The 16,753-nt window shown below is 37.6% G+C and overlaps 2 protein-coding genes and 1 pseudogene across 4 annotated transcripts; 2 read left to right on the top strand and 1 right to left on the bottom strand.

Annotated features, from left to right (window-relative positions):
• Positions 1-4,968: 4,968 nt before the first annotated feature.
• Positions 4,969-10,941, top strand: PUR7 (purin 7). The gene is made up of 12 exons (XM_059604354.2): positions 4,969-5,486; positions 5,578-5,679; positions 5,842-5,971; positions 6,324-6,416; positions 6,498-6,586; positions 7,737-7,817; positions 8,791-8,880; positions 8,992-9,081; positions 9,254-9,304; positions 9,397-9,443; positions 10,367-10,424; positions 10,527-10,941. Exons 1-12 carry the CDS (start codon positions 5,172-5,174, stop codon positions 10,584-10,586), a joined length of 1,206 nt encoding a protein of 401 aa, XP_059460337.1. The 5' UTR covers positions 4,969-5,171; the 3' UTR covers positions 10,587-10,941.
• An 893-nt stretch (positions 10,942-11,834) lies between these two features.
• LOC132191026 (glutathione transferase GST 23-like) lies at positions 11,835-14,107 on the top strand (annotated as a pseudogene). The gene is made up of 2 exons (XR_015909063.1): positions 11,835-12,328; positions 13,710-14,107. The product of XR_015909063.1 is annotated as a glutathione transferase GST 23-like (transcript).
• Positions 14,017-16,570, bottom strand: LOC132190408 (Tetratricopeptide repeat (TPR)-like superfamily protein). Of its 2 annotated transcripts, XR_009441130.2 has the most exons (4): positions 16,481-16,570; positions 16,166-16,412; positions 14,302-15,870; positions 14,017-14,107 (listed from the first exon to the last, which is right to left on the bottom strand). XR_009441130.2 is itself a non-coding variant. In XM_059605387.2 (3 exons), the coding sequence occupies exons 1-3, from the start codon at positions 16,513-16,515 to the stop codon at positions 14,635-14,637; spliced, it is 1,518 nt and encodes a 505-aa protein (XP_059461370.2). In that variant the 5' UTR covers positions 16,516-16,570; the 3' UTR covers positions 14,186-14,634. The 2 variants fall into 2 exon arrangements, 1 of the variants encoding a protein (XP_059461370.2); XM_059605387.2 differs by lacking the exon at positions 14,017-14,107 and having other exon boundaries at positions 14,186-15,870.
• Between the last annotated feature and the right edge of the window lie 183 nt (positions 16,571-16,753).

Consider the following 16,753-nt stretch of genomic DNA (forward strand, 5'->3'; position numbering starts at 1 on the left):
ACAGCGTTGCAGGCGCACTTAGATCTGTTTCTTTTTCCCTTTTTCTATTGGTTGGGTAATCTTTTAAAATTCTTTGATTGCATTTAAGGAAATAAAATCATATTTAATAGTAGCTTTTTCCAAACAAATAGCGTTTTTTTTTTTTTAATATAAGGACAGAGATTTCTTCTAAATTGGTTGGAGGAATTTTTTTCAGTTCAGGTTATAAAAGCAGAGTAATGCTATAAGTTTTCTTAGAGTCTTTTTGGAGTCATCTCAAATGTGATATGGCTTTTAAAATCATTAATAGATCAAAGTTCAATACATTATATCTTAAATTCAACTATAATTTTAAAAGTTGCATCACATTTGAGAGGACTCTAGAATGACTCTAAGAAGACTCATAATATTACTCATAAAAGTAATATGTGTCAATTTTTTTAATAGCATGTGAAATGCATATGAGTTTTTAGTAAAATTTATTTCAACTTTGGGCAACCGGTGGGGTGTATTAGGCCATCCAGGGGACTAAGACAAGGGGATCCCCTTTCCCCTTATCTTTTTCTTCTTTGTGCGGAAGTGTTAAGCTCACAATTACAACAAGTGGAAAGAATAGGTCGCTTAAGAGGTGTCCCCACCTCTCGAAAGGGGCCTAGGCTGACTCACCTATTTTTTGCTGACGATTGTTTGCTCTTTTGTAAGGCTAATGTGGGTGAATGGCAATTTATGTCTGGATTGCTCGAAATGTATGAACAGGCATCAGGGCAAAGGCTAAATAAAGAGAAGACATCGGTTTTTTTTCAGCAGAAATACTAGTCCAAGCTCTCGAGATGAAATGTTGCAATTGATAGGCGTCCTAGCAGCCAAACGTTATGACCAATATTTGGGGCTGCCTGCTTTAGTGGGGAAGTCTCGGGTTCGAGAATTTCAACATATCGCTGAGAGGGTTAGGAAAAGGGTGAATGACTGGAAAAATAAGTTTTTATCGCAGGCGGGAAAGGAGATTCTGCTGAAAGCCGTGATCCAGGCTATTCCAACATATTGTATGAGCATCTTTTTACTCCCAAAAGAATTATGTCGGGACATAAATTCCATTATGCAGAAATTCTGGTGGGGCCATAAGGAGAACGATCGGAAAATCCACTGGATGAGTTGGGAAAAGATGAGTTTGGCGAAATCAAGTGGTGGAATGGGTTTCAGAGATCTTCGCTCTTTTAATAAAGCCCTTCTAGCCAAACAGTGTTGGAGATTAGTGCAGCAGCCGGAGAGTCTATTGGGGCGAATTTTTCAAGCCAAATACTTCCCTACATCAGATTTCTTGAAGGCAAAACTTGGCACTAGACCATCTTTTGCCTGGCGGAGTTTACATGCAGCCCGTGAGATTATTCATGCAGGAATGTTATGGCGAGTGGGCGATGGCAAATTGATCTCGATATGGGGCGATAAATGGGTCCCTCGGCCTATTACTTATGAAGTGCAATCCCCTCCTTGCAACCAGGTCCAACGGGAAGCAAAGGTGTGCGATATCATCAACCCAAGTACGGGAGAATGGAAGATCTCACTAATAAAAAATGTGTTTCAGGAGGAAGAAGCTGCAATTATTTGCAACATTCCCATTAGTAAATATGGGCAGCTCGATAAGTTGATTTGGAGAGGGACAGCCACAGGTGAGTTTACTGTTCGCAGCGCATACCACCTGGAGAAGGAAAGACAGGAACGAAAATATGGGGAAGGCTCTAGAAGATCGGGGTTTTCTCCCTGGTGGAAAGATTTGTGGGGTCTAGATATCCCAAATGCAGCAAAGATCTTTCTCTGGAGGGCATGTCAGAATATCCTTCCCACTAAGGTTAATCTTCGCAGGAGGGGCATTCTCAAGGATGATAGTTGTCCTCTGTGTAACAGAGCTGCTGAAACAGAGCTTCACGCTTTATGGGAATGTCCAGCTGCAGTTGACGTATGGAGTGCATGTGATAGAAGTATTCAGAAGAGCCATGGAGTGTTCCATTCGTTCTTGGAGGTATTACTTAATCTGAGGGAACGATGTCAGCGGCAGGTTTTAAACAAAGCAGTCTTAGTTGCAAAGAAGATTTGGGCACGCAGAAATGCCGTAGTGCATGGAGGTGCATTCATCTCTCCGAATAGCCTGGTCAGTGATGTGGAAATAGTTATGCAGAGTATCAAGACAGGCAGAGAAGAGAGGGTGAATGGGAGTGTCCAGAACACGATGATGGGGTCGGTGCCATGGGAATGCCCTCCTTTTGGGCGACTTAAGGTGAACTGGGACGTTGCCATAGACAAAAACCTCCAACGTATGGGAATTGGGATTATCATCCGGGACCACTATGGGCGTGTTTGTGCAGCTAAGTGTAAACGGATTGATGGGATCCAAGAACCAACGGTGGGGGAAGCAATGGCAGCACTGGCAGCAGTGGAATTTAGCCAGGAGAGAAATGATCAAGACATCATTCTTGAAGGAGACTCCCTACTGGTGGTTCAAGCTTTGAAAGCCACTGAACGCAGTCTAAGATCCTTCGGGCATATTATTGACGATATACGGACGCTTCTAGGTACGAGAAGGAGTTGGATGGTGCGACATGTTCGACGATTTGCAAATCAAGCTGCGCATGGGCTCGCAAGGCTGGGACTCCAGAGTGTCGAAGAGCATATATGGGTAGATGAGATCCCACCTGCTATTATCTCTATTGTGACTTTAGAGCACCACGCTCATATTGTTTAGAACTTGTTGGGTTCTAGATTCTTTGTTTCATCTTTATGAAAGGAATGAAAGTTGCGATTTAAAAAAAAAAAAAAAAAAAAAAAAAAAAAATTATTTCAACTTTATCTTTACTATTAAAAAAGTATGTTCATCTTAAATGTTTAAATGACACGTGTTCAAATAATACATGTCATTTTTATATATTGAATTCGAGGAAATTCTTCCATCCCGAGAGGAAAACTCTGTCCTAAATGTAATCATGACTTACAACAACTATTTCAAGAATGTTGTAATCTCCAAAACAAAATTTTATAATAATCAACCTTTTTCATTTTTATAGAAAGACGTATTTTGTGTCATTTTTTTACAAATTTTTTTTGTTCATCTTAAAAAAAAAAAATAAATTACCACTGAATTTGTATAACTCAAATGTGGATCCGGCAAATTTAATGATAAATTTGTGTATCTCTTATATGGAGATGGACAACAAATGTGCAAGAAAATTAATTTAACCATTTCTTTCTAATCAATACGAATGATGACCATTAAGAAGTAAATAGACAAATAACTACTATTATGCTCTTATTCACCCTGTATTTTGCTTAAATAAAATTGTTATTCATCCTTTCAATCTGAGAGGCCATTAGTAATTTAGTAGTCCATTATTACTACTATCATATATTAGGTTTAATAACCAAAGATTTATGATTATATCCCTATCATATAATTAGAATGATTTAACAGTGAAAATCAACAATTTATTTCGTTTTTAAAAAATTATCAAATAACTAATTTATACTGCTACACATTATGTTATACAACAGTCTATTAAATAACATTCCTTTTATTTTTAATACTTTTATTTTTTCCTAATTTAATAATGAGATCTCCTATGTCTTAGGGTTGACCCGTGAACTTTATACGAATCCAACACTAAATTAGTGAGTTAAAATTGAGTAATCTTACACGTGTTAATTAAATTGATTAAGTTAATGTTGGTCTATATAATTTTATATTCATGCCTTTGAGACAACCCCGACATACGACATTTGGGATAACAATTTTTTATGCAACTCGCAAACCGGATACAAACTCAAAATAAAATTAGTGGGCTAAAGTTGAATAATTTGACAAATTTAATTAAATAATTTGGGTTATAATTGACATATGAGTAAGGCTTTATACTGCACAAATATTCAAAACCATCATACAAAGTTGATGTGACAAGATGAAATGTAAATTTGATTTTTTTTTTTTTTTTTGTAAACAATGGCTGATTTAAGTGCTATTAAAATATTTGTAAAATGTTTATATGATATACAACATTATTTTTAACATATAACTTATAGGACAAAGTTTTATTTAAAACTGAGTTTAAAGAATTTCCTTTAACCTAATCTATAAAAGGACATGTGTCATTTGAACATGTGAGATACACATGGCTTTTTAATAGTAGAGACAAAGTTGAAATAAATTTTATTAAAAACTTATATGCATCTCACATGTTATTAAAAAAAATGATACATGTCACTTTTATCGATTAGTTCCTCAAACCCAGTTTGGAGAATAACTTTGTCCTCACTTATATGATTTTATTATTATATGTGAGAGAAACAATAAAAACGCATTCACAATGGAGAGGCCAAATTTGTCTGCAAAATGACTTATTAAAACTCATTTTATCTAGTTTAGCTAATGAATTTTTAAAGGTCTTCTACATCCGATTAGCTATATTTTTATCTATATCATTTAAATATTATTAAAAGTGAGAAAAGTTTTGGAAAAAAGAGAACATGCGAGAGAAAAAGTATGAAAATATTTGGGAAAAAGAGAAAATAAGTGAGAGAAACAATAAAAAATAAAATGGCTCCCTTAAAATGTACGGCTACATTTAGCATTTTTTTTTAGTTATTCCAATCAAATATCTATTTTACTTTTTTTTTTTTTTTGGCTAATCCAATATAAGGGTTTTTTTAAATATTTGAAGAGCTATTTCAGATAAAAGTAACATTTGGCTCTTAGCATTCACAATGGAAGAAGTCATTTTGCATAAAAAGTGCGTTTTAAAAAATCGTTTTTTATAAAAAATTGACTTCTCCATTTAAAATGCTCTTAGTACTTCTATGTCCTAACTCGAAACGTTTCGTTAATTCCTCTCACGTCTCTCAGTCTCATACTCTCGCCGCGCGAATCGTGTCGGGCGAAAAAGGCCTAGTCAAAACGGTCGTTATTCTCTATTTCTAATTTCCAAATTGATTTTAATTTTTTTTTTTTTTTTGTTTCCACTTATAGCGCCGACCTTCCCCCAATCTCTGAAACGCGACGCTATCTTGCGCACCTCACTCCCTTCGACGAATCCATTAATGCCACCAAAGCTAGAGCTTCAAAGCGCTCAGTTCTGAAATCCCCTTCCTCCCCAGCGCCGCAAAACCGAAGGAGCCGGCAAGGCCCACGAAGGCACGGACACAGTGAGAAAATGGCTCAGTGTATGCCAAGCCTAAACCCTCCCAAAACCCTCAAACCCAGAATCCAATTCACCAACCCCTCTCTCTCTTCGATCTCTTCCTTCAAAACAAGACCTCAATCGAAGAAGTTCATGGCTATTTCTGCCTCAGTTATGTCGAGCCAAAGCCAAAACCAAGACCAGCCACGACTTTCATTGGACACCCTGATCAATAGCAGTCGCAAAGACGAACTTTTGGACCCAATCAAAAGCTCTCTGTCCCATTGTCTCTCGGAAACCAACCTCCACCTCACAGTCCCTGGCCTCAAATCCAAAATCAGGGGCAAGGTAAAGCCTATCCGAGGCAAAGACCAATACTTTATTGTGCATTGGGTGAGAAAATAACTTACTGCACTGTTTTTTTTTTTTTTTTTAACAGGTTAGAGATATTTATGACAGCGGCGATTACCTTGTTCTTGTCACGACTGATCGGCAAAGTGCTTTTGACAGAATTCTTGCTTCTATTCCCTTCAAGGGCCAGGTCTTTTTCTTTCGATTATTTCTCTCTCTCTCTCTCTCTCTCTCTCATTTATTTATTTATTTATTTTTATGAGATTTTTATTTGCTGGTTTTAGTTGGAATAACCACGGCAAAAGAAAGTTGTGTTAGCAAATGAATTAGTAAGATATTTTTCATTTTTCAGGTTCTTAACGAGACGAGTTTATGGTGGTTTGACAGAACCCGACATATAACTTCGAATGCGGTCGTGGCGTCCCCAGATAAAAATGTTACAATTGCAAAGAAATGTTCGGTTTTTCCTGTTGAATTTGTTGGTGAGTTATTACACGCATATTGATTTCTATGCGTGTAAATAATAGTAAGCATAAAATTATGGCCTGTAACAGTCATAATGAGCTTCTAAGAATTCAATCTAATGTCAAGTGGTCTACTTTCAGAAAACTGTCCTTTAAAATTGATCTTCTGGCTAGTTGATTGGCTCTTTCTTTTATTTTTATTTTTTTAATTTCTCTTCTAATCATGGGTGCATGGTAAGTGTAGGCACCCATGATTAGAAGAAAAAACTTTCTTACCTTCGAAGATCAGGTTTCTTGTAGCCATCCTTTTCCATTTGTTTGTTAGTCCATCAACTCTTCAATTGACACCGAGTATGTTGCTAATTTGTAGTTAGAGGTTATGTAACTGGAAGTACAGACACATCATTATGGACAGTCTACAAGAATGGTGTGCGAAATTACTGTGGCAATGTCCTCTCAGATGGTGAGATTTGAATTTGTATATTGCTATCCTTTTTATCTTATTGTACCCCACCCATCTGATGGTCTCTGAACATGTTATAAGGCTTGGTAAAAAACCAAAAGCTTCCTGCCAGCATACTCACACCAACAACTAAGGCTGCAGATCATGATGTCCCTGTGACTCCAGATGAGGTTTGATCTCTTTAATATTATTTGTCTCTACTGTTTCTGCTTTAACTAATTTTCTAGTTACAAACTACCCTAGTTTTGAAAGGGAAAGGAAGAAAGACAGAGTGAAAGAAAGAAAGAGCTATCTGCTGTTAGACAGATGTACAAAGTAAAATTTGAAAGTCTAAACTCAAAAGCTTGAGATTTGTGCAAAAAACAGTTATAGTGAACTGTTTTCTGATGTCATTCTGTTCATAAAATTAATGAATTAGGATTCTTACACCTGTTGGAAGTGAAAAACAGGTGGAAAGCATATCTATGCAATCAAAATATTTTTATGGCTAAATTATTCTTGTGGTCATTTTGTTTCAAGGGCATATATAAAACTTCTTACAGGTCTTGCGACACAGTGAGCTTGATATTTCAATGGCTCACTGTTACTAAATCTCTGTTACTAAATACTTATAAAAAAAAATAAAAAAATTATGGCTAATCATTGGTGGTTTTTGATATTATGTCTATTTTTCTGGTATATCTTCAATGTTACGACCTTGGTATCACATCTCTCTCCTCCAAAGCTTCACTAATATTATTTAAAATGCTCCCTTTGGTTGCATTCTAGTACTTAATAATCAACGATGTTTTCCATTGACAAAAAAAAAGTATGTATTTATTATTGGTTTCCTTAATGTCATTCAATCATTCAAAAAATAACTGCTCAAGCAAGGTCTGCTCTACTGACCTTGGTGCCACACTATTTTCAAAAATGATTAGAAGAGATGCTTAAGATTTAATATTTGAACTCTTATTGCAGGCAACCTACTTGGCAATCATATTTAACTATGACCTGTTTTAGCTAGTTACTTGTGGGTTGTCATGTAATCTTTCTTGTCCTTTGACCTTACGTGATTCAAATGCAGTGCTCTTGGATACAGATTGCAGATCTCTGGGTTTTTTATGTTTGAAATATGAGGGATTTTTTTATGTAAATGCTTAGGATGTTGTTTTCTGGTTGTACTTGTATATATATATTTGTATTATTTTATATTATATAATATACATGCACACGCAATATATATTTAAGGGGCTAGTGGTGGTTCAAATGCTAGCTTTGTAATTTTGGTTTCTCTAACCAGTTTGGTTAGTTGACTTACGTGATGCCTTCGCCTCACAGATAGTTAAACGTGGACTGATGAGTCAAGCTGATTATGATGAAGCAAGTAGGAAAGCACTAAGCTTATTTGAATATGGACAGGTAATTTGCTTGTGTTGGTAAGCTTTCTTATGGTCAAGACTCAAGAGCTCATTGAAAATGATCGTTCATATATTGGGACTGCATTAATCGCAGTATAAACTTTGTAGAATGATATGTTCTATTTAGCATGGTTCCTTCCTTTTTCTGGGCTGGTTTTTGCGCATGCGTCCAGATGGAAGGACCATAAAGTATAGCATAACGGATTAGCTCTGTTATTTCCTATGGCAAGTAGGCTCCAATTCAGTATCTAGTGTATTTGTAGTGTCAATGAGTGTTTGAATGCCAATTTTGTTGAAAGGAAAAAGTGCCATGCATATCATTTATTATGTCACATCTGACATTTTATTTTTTTCGTTCAAATCCAAAATTTAGAAATAGATTATTTGTCAACCAAATCCCTGCTTTTGTTTCTGCCTGTAACTTTGGATTGTCATTGACGCCTTGCTTTCATCAACATCTCCCAATTGGTTTCTTTAGGAATTTGCTTTTAAATACGCACAATTGGGCATATCATTTATTGGTAAGTTTGTTGTGGTTCTAGTCTTTCCTCGAAACTTGAGCTCAGATTGTGCCTGAAAACACCCAAGAGCTGATGACTGGTAGTTGCACAGAAGTAAGAATTAATGTTTCCATTGTAATTAAACCATGATATAGATTAAATCAAATAGGAAGAATGACTTATGTACTAGTTGCAGAAGAAGATAGTTGAGAGAAACTTTTACAGCCTCCGATTATTTGTTACCTTAACCTTTCACTTTACTCCCTCTTTATGGTATTGATGTGACGTGCAGAAGGTTATGCTTCCTAACAATTCAAAAGTAAAATCTTTGTGTCCTGACAAAACTGAACACTTGGTCATGCGGTTGCTACTTTTAGTATTAATTTTTTGGATCTTGCCTTACAATGTGGTTTCTATATGGGCTTCTTTATACTGACGAAGTTGACTGGCTTAATCATTTGGTTAATATTGCAGCGTGTAGCTTTGGAACATGGCCTGGTTTTGGTAGACACTAAATATGAATTCGGAAAGGGACAGGATGGTTCAGTTCTTTTAATTGATGAGGTTTATCATCTTCTTTAAAGCATTCATTTCTCTCTCTCATTAGATACACTCACATTAACACAAAAGTAATACTATTGTGATTGGATGACATTTCTTGTTTTGAAATTCTAGGTGCATACTCCTGATTCAAGCAGATATTGGATTGCCCATTCTTATGAGGAACGCTTTCAGAATTCGCTTGAACCTGAAAATGTTGATAAGGTGTGTTATTTGTTCTGTAATGTTTGTTAGTTATCTCTGTAGCGTACTTATGTGTGTCTGTTAACGTCAGGCTTAATGGATGTATATATTTGTCATGTTCAATATGCCTGTTTCAGTCTAGTAAAACTGTCTCTTATGAACTACTAAAGCCGACACTATGTTTATTATATAGGAGTTCTTGAGGTTGTGGTTCAAAGATAACTGCAACCCATATGAGGATGAGGTAATTCATGATATCTACCCCTGTTGATATTGCTTCTGGAGTTTGTGGATATGCATATGCATCTTATCTCACCGTGGTGATACAATGTTCAGGTCCTCCCTGATGCTCCTGAAGACCTCGTTTGTGAACTAGCTTGGCGGTATGTCTTTTATGTTATTTACCATGGTTCAGGTCATATACCTTTTCTATTAAGTAAATAACGACAAAATGATCCAAGCATATATGCTCATGTCCAAAGGAATGATGCCATTGTAGCCATTAATAACAGCACTTCTATTGTCTTTCTTCGGTCAAATAATGTCTTCATTGTTCAAATCTGGAGAAATATTTTGGAGCCCCATCAACTGCATATTGTCTCATGGTTTTAATGTATTTGCTTTGATCAATGTTTGATCTTAAGAGTTTTTTATTGGTTCGATCCCTAGCTATCAGCTGTCTGTAACTGGAATGTGAATGGTGTTGTTTATTCTGTGGTGTAAAATAAGCAATTATGTAGGCTGGTGAGGATAACTTGAACTGGGCATAATTTCCGGACCCTGCTCACAAATTTACTTGTAAAAGGTTTTACGAGGAGAACCTTATATATGATCTGCAGAGGAAAGAAAGCAAGCGAAGTAAAACTGTTTTTCTCACCTGCTTAAAGGATTTCCTCAAGGCTGTTTCTAGTTGGACAATACCCGGTTAAGGAAACTTACCGGGTGGTGACTGTTAACCTTCTGTGTGGGTTTTTTTAGCCCACTCTATCATTACATATTTACATGTGCCTTAAGAGATTGTTGCTAATATGCAACTCATCCTTGGTTTTTGCATGCACGTGTGGGCAGCACTGTGTGCAGGCCTTGTCTTTTCATTGGTGGTGAACATGTTACTTTGTCAAAGAGCTACTCAACTTCATCATGATATAGTTGATCATCATGTTCATGATTGAGCCTTATTTCCAATAATGCTTGTGTAGATTATTAACCCTCTAGGATTGTGTATGCCAAGTTTCGAACTTTTTGTATTCGAATGTATATGTCATTCATTTATGTTGAGAGCACTAATACTATCCTATAATGACAGATATATATTCTTGTATGAGACGATAACAAGCTCAAAATTCGAGATGCCATCGATTGAGGTAAATCAATGACAATATTCTTATTGTTATGTATAGTAAATACTAAATGGTAAAGTAGTTTTGTTTTTTTGTTTTTTTGTTTTTTATGTTTTTTCCATGCAGGAGCCAATACATGATCGAATTTCTCGAAATGTTGCCCAGGCGCTGTCATCTCTGCAGTAATTTTAGGTTTAACATATTGGTCCGGTGGATTTCTTGCTAAATAAGCGAGAGAAGAAAGCACAAATTTTTTTTACAAAAAAATGATGGCCATTTGGTCTTCGGAAGCACTGCGAGTTGCTGATGCTGTATGGAATTTTCCGTCAGGGGAGAAACGTTTTCCGTCATCTAACTAATGAAGTGGGCACAGCCAAACAAAATTATCCGCAAGCTTACTAACTTATATACATAAAATGATAAAAAAAAGTGTCATCATTTGCTTCTGACTGCTCGGATTTTTGTTAGTTTATGCAGTTCCATTAAAATAGGAAAATATTGTTCACCTTTATTTTGGTTTGAGCGAGGCGTTTACTTTTGTTTTTGCTAATTTGCAGTTAGTTTTGATTAGGGCTAATGATTTTTGTTACGATTCGTGAATTTAATATGAATCTAACAAGAAATTAGAGGGTTACAATTGGGGGTCTAATTTGTTTAATTAAATGGTTATAGTTTTATACTTATTTCTTGATACGATTCAAACATAACCCGGTACATTTAGGGTTAACGAACCTAGTACGAAATTAGTGGGTTAAGGTTGAGGGGTATGATTTGTTTAATTAAATTGGTTGGGATATGATTAATTTTTATAATTTTATACTCATATCTTGACAGGACTTGAACTCCCGAAGTCTGCAACTATTTGAAAGCAAATCTTTTCAATGTGATTTGGTGCATTTTTTTTTCCTATTCAATGTTGGGGAAAGGGAAAGGGAAATGGCAATTACAAGAAAATAAAACACAAAGACGACATAGTTTTCTAGAGAACCGTTGGAAATGAGTCAAATAAATGACACAACTCATCAGACAAACTTAAATCACCAGAAGATACAAAGTTCTGTAAACAGGACAAAATCACAAAGGGCTCGCCGTGCATGTGTTAATCCTCTTGGGACGAGAATTTGATATTTTCTTTTAGTTTCAAAAGAGAAAAAACTAAAATAATAATAATTTGGAAATCTGCCACGATTGCGACCGTCTTGGATTGCCAGTGCCACTCTAGTTGGATCTGCATGGTTATATCACTGTATAGAGTATGTTCAACTTCATGGCAGCGCATATGGATTGATAATCTTATTCTAGCTTCTATCAATCAAGCAACTTGAACCGGAAAAACACCCCTTGCCACATTCCCATTTCTCTCGAGAAATGAGAACATAATTAGCTTAATTGACTCATTCAACTACTTGAATTCTAGACATCTTTAGACTGGAAAAAACTCTATGGAAGCCAATGTTGAATTTCCAGATATCTTTAGACCGGAGGACAATTCATGGAAGCTTTTCGAATATAAGACATTAAGAAGAGTTACTTGGACAATTAAGACTTTTCTTCAAGCATGTATAAATTATCACAACACAGCTTGGACACCTGCTTTGTAGAAATTATTGACAATGGCTGGAGACACTGTGAAGTTGTTAGGGCATTGGGGAAGCCCTTCTGCCCTCAGGGTTAAGTGGGCTTTGAAACTGAAAGGGATCCAGTACCAGTATGTAGAAGAGGATCTCCAAAACAAAAGTCCCATGCTCTTGCAGTACAACCCTGTTCACAAAAAGATTCCTGTTCTTGTACATGATGGCAAACCCATGGCCGAGTCCCTTGTGATTATTGAATATATCGATGAGGTTTGGAAGCAAAATCCACTGCTTCCACAAGATCCGTATGAAAGGGCCAAAGCGCGGTTCTGGGCAAAATTTGCTGATGAAAAGGTTAGAAAATAATCCACACTTTCTACAATTTGAGCTTATAGCTATAATATGGATTAAGATCTCCAACAATTTATTAGTTGCCGGATGAGTGAAACACTCTGTTCTTTCTCCTCAAACCCTCCATAGTCTCCCTCCAATGGCTGCCATGGGCTCCTCATCCCCTTTCCCCGTAAATCCCTTCTCCTCCTCCCCCCTCCCCTTCATGCCTCTCCGGAGGCTCAAATAGCCTCTATGGAGGCTCTATCAGCCTCTTTGGAGGCCTTATCCAACGGCTTTGGCGTTTTGGCGCGTGACGCCTCTATTCTTCCGCTCTACCACCTTCAACAGCTGCCGTAGGTCTCATGAAGCCATCTTTCATCTCACGGCGTCCCTTGCCGGCGTGTGGTCATCATGTGCTGGTGAGTGGCTTACACACGCCGATCTTCAATTGTGTACTGACTGCCTCCCCCAACCTCGCCTTCGACTGATACTATTGTTTTTAATTTTATTCGTTTTTATGTTCTGTTGTAGTTTCAGGGCTTTAGATGCCTTTTCCACCTTTCTTGGTGCTCTTTCGTTTGGTTGCAGATCGTTATGTGGTGTCATCGATCTGGACTCCGTGTTGGTTTCCCTTTTAACTAGCTTTGATTCGACCTTCATTATGGTTCTCCATGCTCCCCTAGCTCTCTTTCCCTACTGCAGTTGTATATTTCTTGTGTGCATCATCTCTGGTGCACCTTGTCAAACCACCTTAATTGGTGGCCAAATTTCTTGGTCTTCGTGCCAAGAAAATATAAGGCCGCGTCTTTTATTTGATGCATTTCCTTTTAATTTTTGTTTACTATTACTGATGTGATCGTTTTGAGGCTTATTGTTGGGTTGCCTAGCCCTTTGTTGTAATTTCTTGTTTTATCTATTAAAAAGATAAAAAAGAAAAAAAAAGAAAAAGAGCAATTGTAACAGAATCCATATAAGACCTATCTGTTCAAATAAATTTTGGACTACTTAGCCACCTACTTGAGAGATGGTCCTATAAAAGCTCTTTAACAGTTGCTGCATAAGGATCTCTATTCATGCAGAGCATGTTGGCCAAAGGACCGGACCCAAAGACCCACAAAATTCATTTCAAAATCAATTATAACATTCTTACTTTTTACATCACATCAATAACTTTTTATTACTATTTAAATAAAAAAATCACTACAAAATAATTTTTATTTTATTTTTAATTTAATATTTTTTTCTCACATCAATCAAATCCGTTACAGTTTCGGTCCACTCCCTTTTTCAAGTCTTTTGCCAAACACCCGCAGTTTCCACCTAAGCTAGCCAACCAGAGCATAGAATACTGAATTCTTGTTTCAAAACATTATTAAAACAGTAATCAATCTACTCTATTCAGTGTGTGCCAGCAATAATGACTGCATTTAGCAGAACGGGGGAAGAGCAAGAGAAAGCTGCGAAAGAAGCTCGCGAGAATTTGAAGACTCTAGAAAGTGGTCTCGAGGGGAAGCACATCTTTGGAGGCGAAACAATAGGCTTTACGGATATTGCTGTTGGCTGTGGCTTGGATGCTGGGCTCGAATACTCGGGGAAATCGTGGGCATCAACCTGATTGATGCAGAGACCATGCCTTTACTCGATGCTTGGTTTCAAGAATTTCTTGAGGTCCCCATTATCAAAGAGTGCATGCCACCGCAAGATAAATTGCTAGAGCTAAACAAGAGCTTTCACAAAAATTTGACTGCTGCATCGAATTGAAGTCTAAATAATATCTCTGTACAAATGCTTGAGGGGTGCCTGCATATGGTGTATGAAGGATTGCTAATGGATTATGTACAACAATAAATAATAGGGATTTGCTGTTTACTCATATCATGCATGTAAACAATGTCCAATATTTGATGAATAATATTTGCAAAATTATTTGGCATCTCTTGCAATCACAAATGCAATGATGTAGTTTAACAAAATGATTACAGGAACATTAATACCTCTAGGTTGCCATAATATCGCTGAGGGAAAAGTGCCCAAGTGACATTTGTCTTCCAACATCTACACAATTTTGTTGCACAAACAACAGGACACTCTAGGTTAGCTTCAGCATCAAATATTTACTTCATCTAAACAATAAAGAATCAATTTCCCTGAGAGAAAGGACCGTGCTTGTCATAGATAAGATGTTATGCTTTCCTCTTCTAGAAAATCATCAGCTGCACGCATTGATTTTTCTGCGCTTATGAATAAAGAGACAATCCAAAAATATGAATCTGTTCTCGGTCTTTGCAAGAAGCCATTAGGACTTAAATCTGTAAGAATGACTTTACTTATGCATCAAAGGCTTGAACAAGGGCAGAGATCTCATCATCCATCTCAATTTTGCTCTTCTCCATCATCTCAAGGATGTCAAAAGCTGGTCTCTTAGCACAAAGATGCATTCTAAGTAACGATTTATACAAAGGTAAACTCACAAGGCCTCTTTGATGGATAAACCTGATAAACCAATCTGCGTCTTCGAAATTCCCATGCTTCTCAAAATACTCTGCCATGGCCATTAGAATATCATGAGATGGCCTCCAATCACAATGCTTCAACATGACACAACCTTTTCTCAGGGCACTAATGGCTTTGTCCATGTTTTGGCTTTTCACCCATCCCTCTGTGAGAATCTCCCACGTCTTATAATTTGGACAGCCGCCTCTCTCCAATGTGCGGAGATGTAATGATTCAGCGTCGTCTATCATTCCATTCCTCACATAAGCACCTAGAAGGACATTGGAGACTCTTATGTCATAATTCCGGCAACTAGATTCCCATTCCAAAAAAATTCTCTCGGCCTCCACAAGATCGCCTAGCTTCACCACGCATGAAAGTACACACATATAATTGGCACACGTGATTTTCCCACCAACTTCTTTACTACCCTTCCAGAGCCTCAAAATTCCCTCCTTATCACTCAAAGAAGCATATTGCGTGATGAGGAAGAAATAACCAAGACGGTTACAATTAGATAGTTTCTTTTCTGCATTCCTAAGGACCAAAGTAGCTTTGTCAACAAGTCTCGCTTTTATATACACATTAGCTAAAGTAGAAAGGGTGCTCCATCCCACTTGTACATTCTTATCATTCACCATTTCTTTGTAAACCATTTCTGCCGAAGCAACGCCGAATACCTCACCACACGCACTGATCCATATGTTGTAGGACAGAAAATTTCGGAGTACATTGTTTTGCTTCATTTGCTGGATGACAAGGGGCACTTTCTCACACCGAGACGTGGCCATATACAGCTTCATCATCTCGTTAAATGGATGAGGGGTTACAAGCAGCCCCAACTCATTCAGCTTTGCCATGAGAACCTCAGCTTTCTCAGTGTCCCTCTGTTCGACATAAGCATGAAGAAGAGGGAGACACGCAGCTTTCCGTGAAGCAGTATTGGGTAAACGCTTAAAATACTCTTCTGCCTCTCTTAAACCGTGCAATCTAATGATTGATTCCAGTTTGACGGCATGATCGACCGGTGACATTCGAAAACCGTTTTGGGTTTCCATCCATGTCAGTATCTGTATCATTCAACAACCATCTCATTCATTACACCATGAATTGCCTACTAATAACAATAATTAGAATCAGTTTTTGGGATACGTTGAAGGATATTGACCCAACAACCATAGTGACCTAACACTGCTAGCATAACCTATAATTAGCAGTGACAAATAATGTAAAAAGTTGAATTTGTTTTTGTTTTCCTGATTGATTGTATATAACCAAGAATCAAGATCGATTACGAAAATTGGCACCAAAAACAAAAAGACAACAAAAAGATTATAGAAATAGGTGTTAAGAAGAATCAGGGACCTGAAGGGCGTGGCGGTAGCGTTTGGATTTCAAAAGTTGTATGGAGATGCGTCGAAGTTCAGAGAGCGAGAGCTTGTGGCCGTGGTCGACCCGATCTTGAAGCAAGGCGGTGGCGCTGCACCTGGGCGATTTCAGCTTGAAAATCTCGCTCTTGAGGTCGTCCTTGCCGATGCCAGACTGTGCGAGCGGCGATGAGTGTGAGGATATGGCTCTCCACAGACTTGTTGCTCCGAATGGACGATTGATGCTGCGTTTAGATATAGTTTGTCAGAACTGAGAAGCTATTTCTCAGAAAGAGATGAATGTGGAGCCTACCGTCTTAGACCGGCGAGGAGCGAGCGAGTCGCCATTAGAAACCAGTTGTTTCAGCGGATTCCAGACCGTGCCCTTTTCGTGGAGTATTTTGTACAACTAGAGAATGTGGCGCTCGGGATCTGGGCCTTCCGTTTGTGTGGGTCCCAAAGAACTGACGGCCCGGATCCATGTCCACTTGTCCAGAACATGTCAGATGAAACGGTCGCCGTTTACTTACCCTCAGAAAAATGGATAAAACGAAATAAAACGTCGCCGTTCTAGTTTTCCTAAGCC

Source organism: Corylus avellana, chromosome 9 (assembly GCF_965113065.1).
Source record: "Corylus avellana chromosome 9, dhCorAvel1.hap1.2, whole genome shotgun sequence".
Classification (NCBI taxonomy): Eukaryota; Viridiplantae; Streptophyta; class Magnoliopsida; order Fagales; family Betulaceae; genus Corylus; species Corylus avellana.

Bases quoted from the DNA above. Each gene is read 5' to 3' on its own strand.
- LOC132190408 (XM_059605387.2), bottom strand. From the start codon at position 16,515: ATGGCGACTCGCTCGCTCCTCGCCGGTCTAAGACG. The intron at 16,413-16,480 runs GTAGGCTCCACA...ATCTAAACGCAG, and splicing joins CTCCTCGCCGGTCTAAGACG to CATCAATCGTCCATTCGGAG. The intron at 15,871-16,165 runs GTCCCTGATTCT...TGAATGATACAG, and splicing joins GCTACCGCCACGCCCTTCAG to ATACTGACATGGATGGAAAC.
- PUR7 (XM_059604354.2), top strand. From the start codon at position 5,172: ATGGCTCAGTGTATGCCAAGCCTAAACCCTCCCAAAACCCTCAAACCC. The intron at 7,818-8,790 runs GTAATTTGCTTG...TTAATATTGCAG, and splicing joins GCTTATTTGAATATGGACAG to CGTGTAGCTTTGGAACATGG. The intron at 9,082-9,253 runs GTGTGTTATTTG...TTTATTATATAG, and splicing joins AACCTGAAAATGTTGATAAG to GAGTTCTTGAGGTTGTGGTT.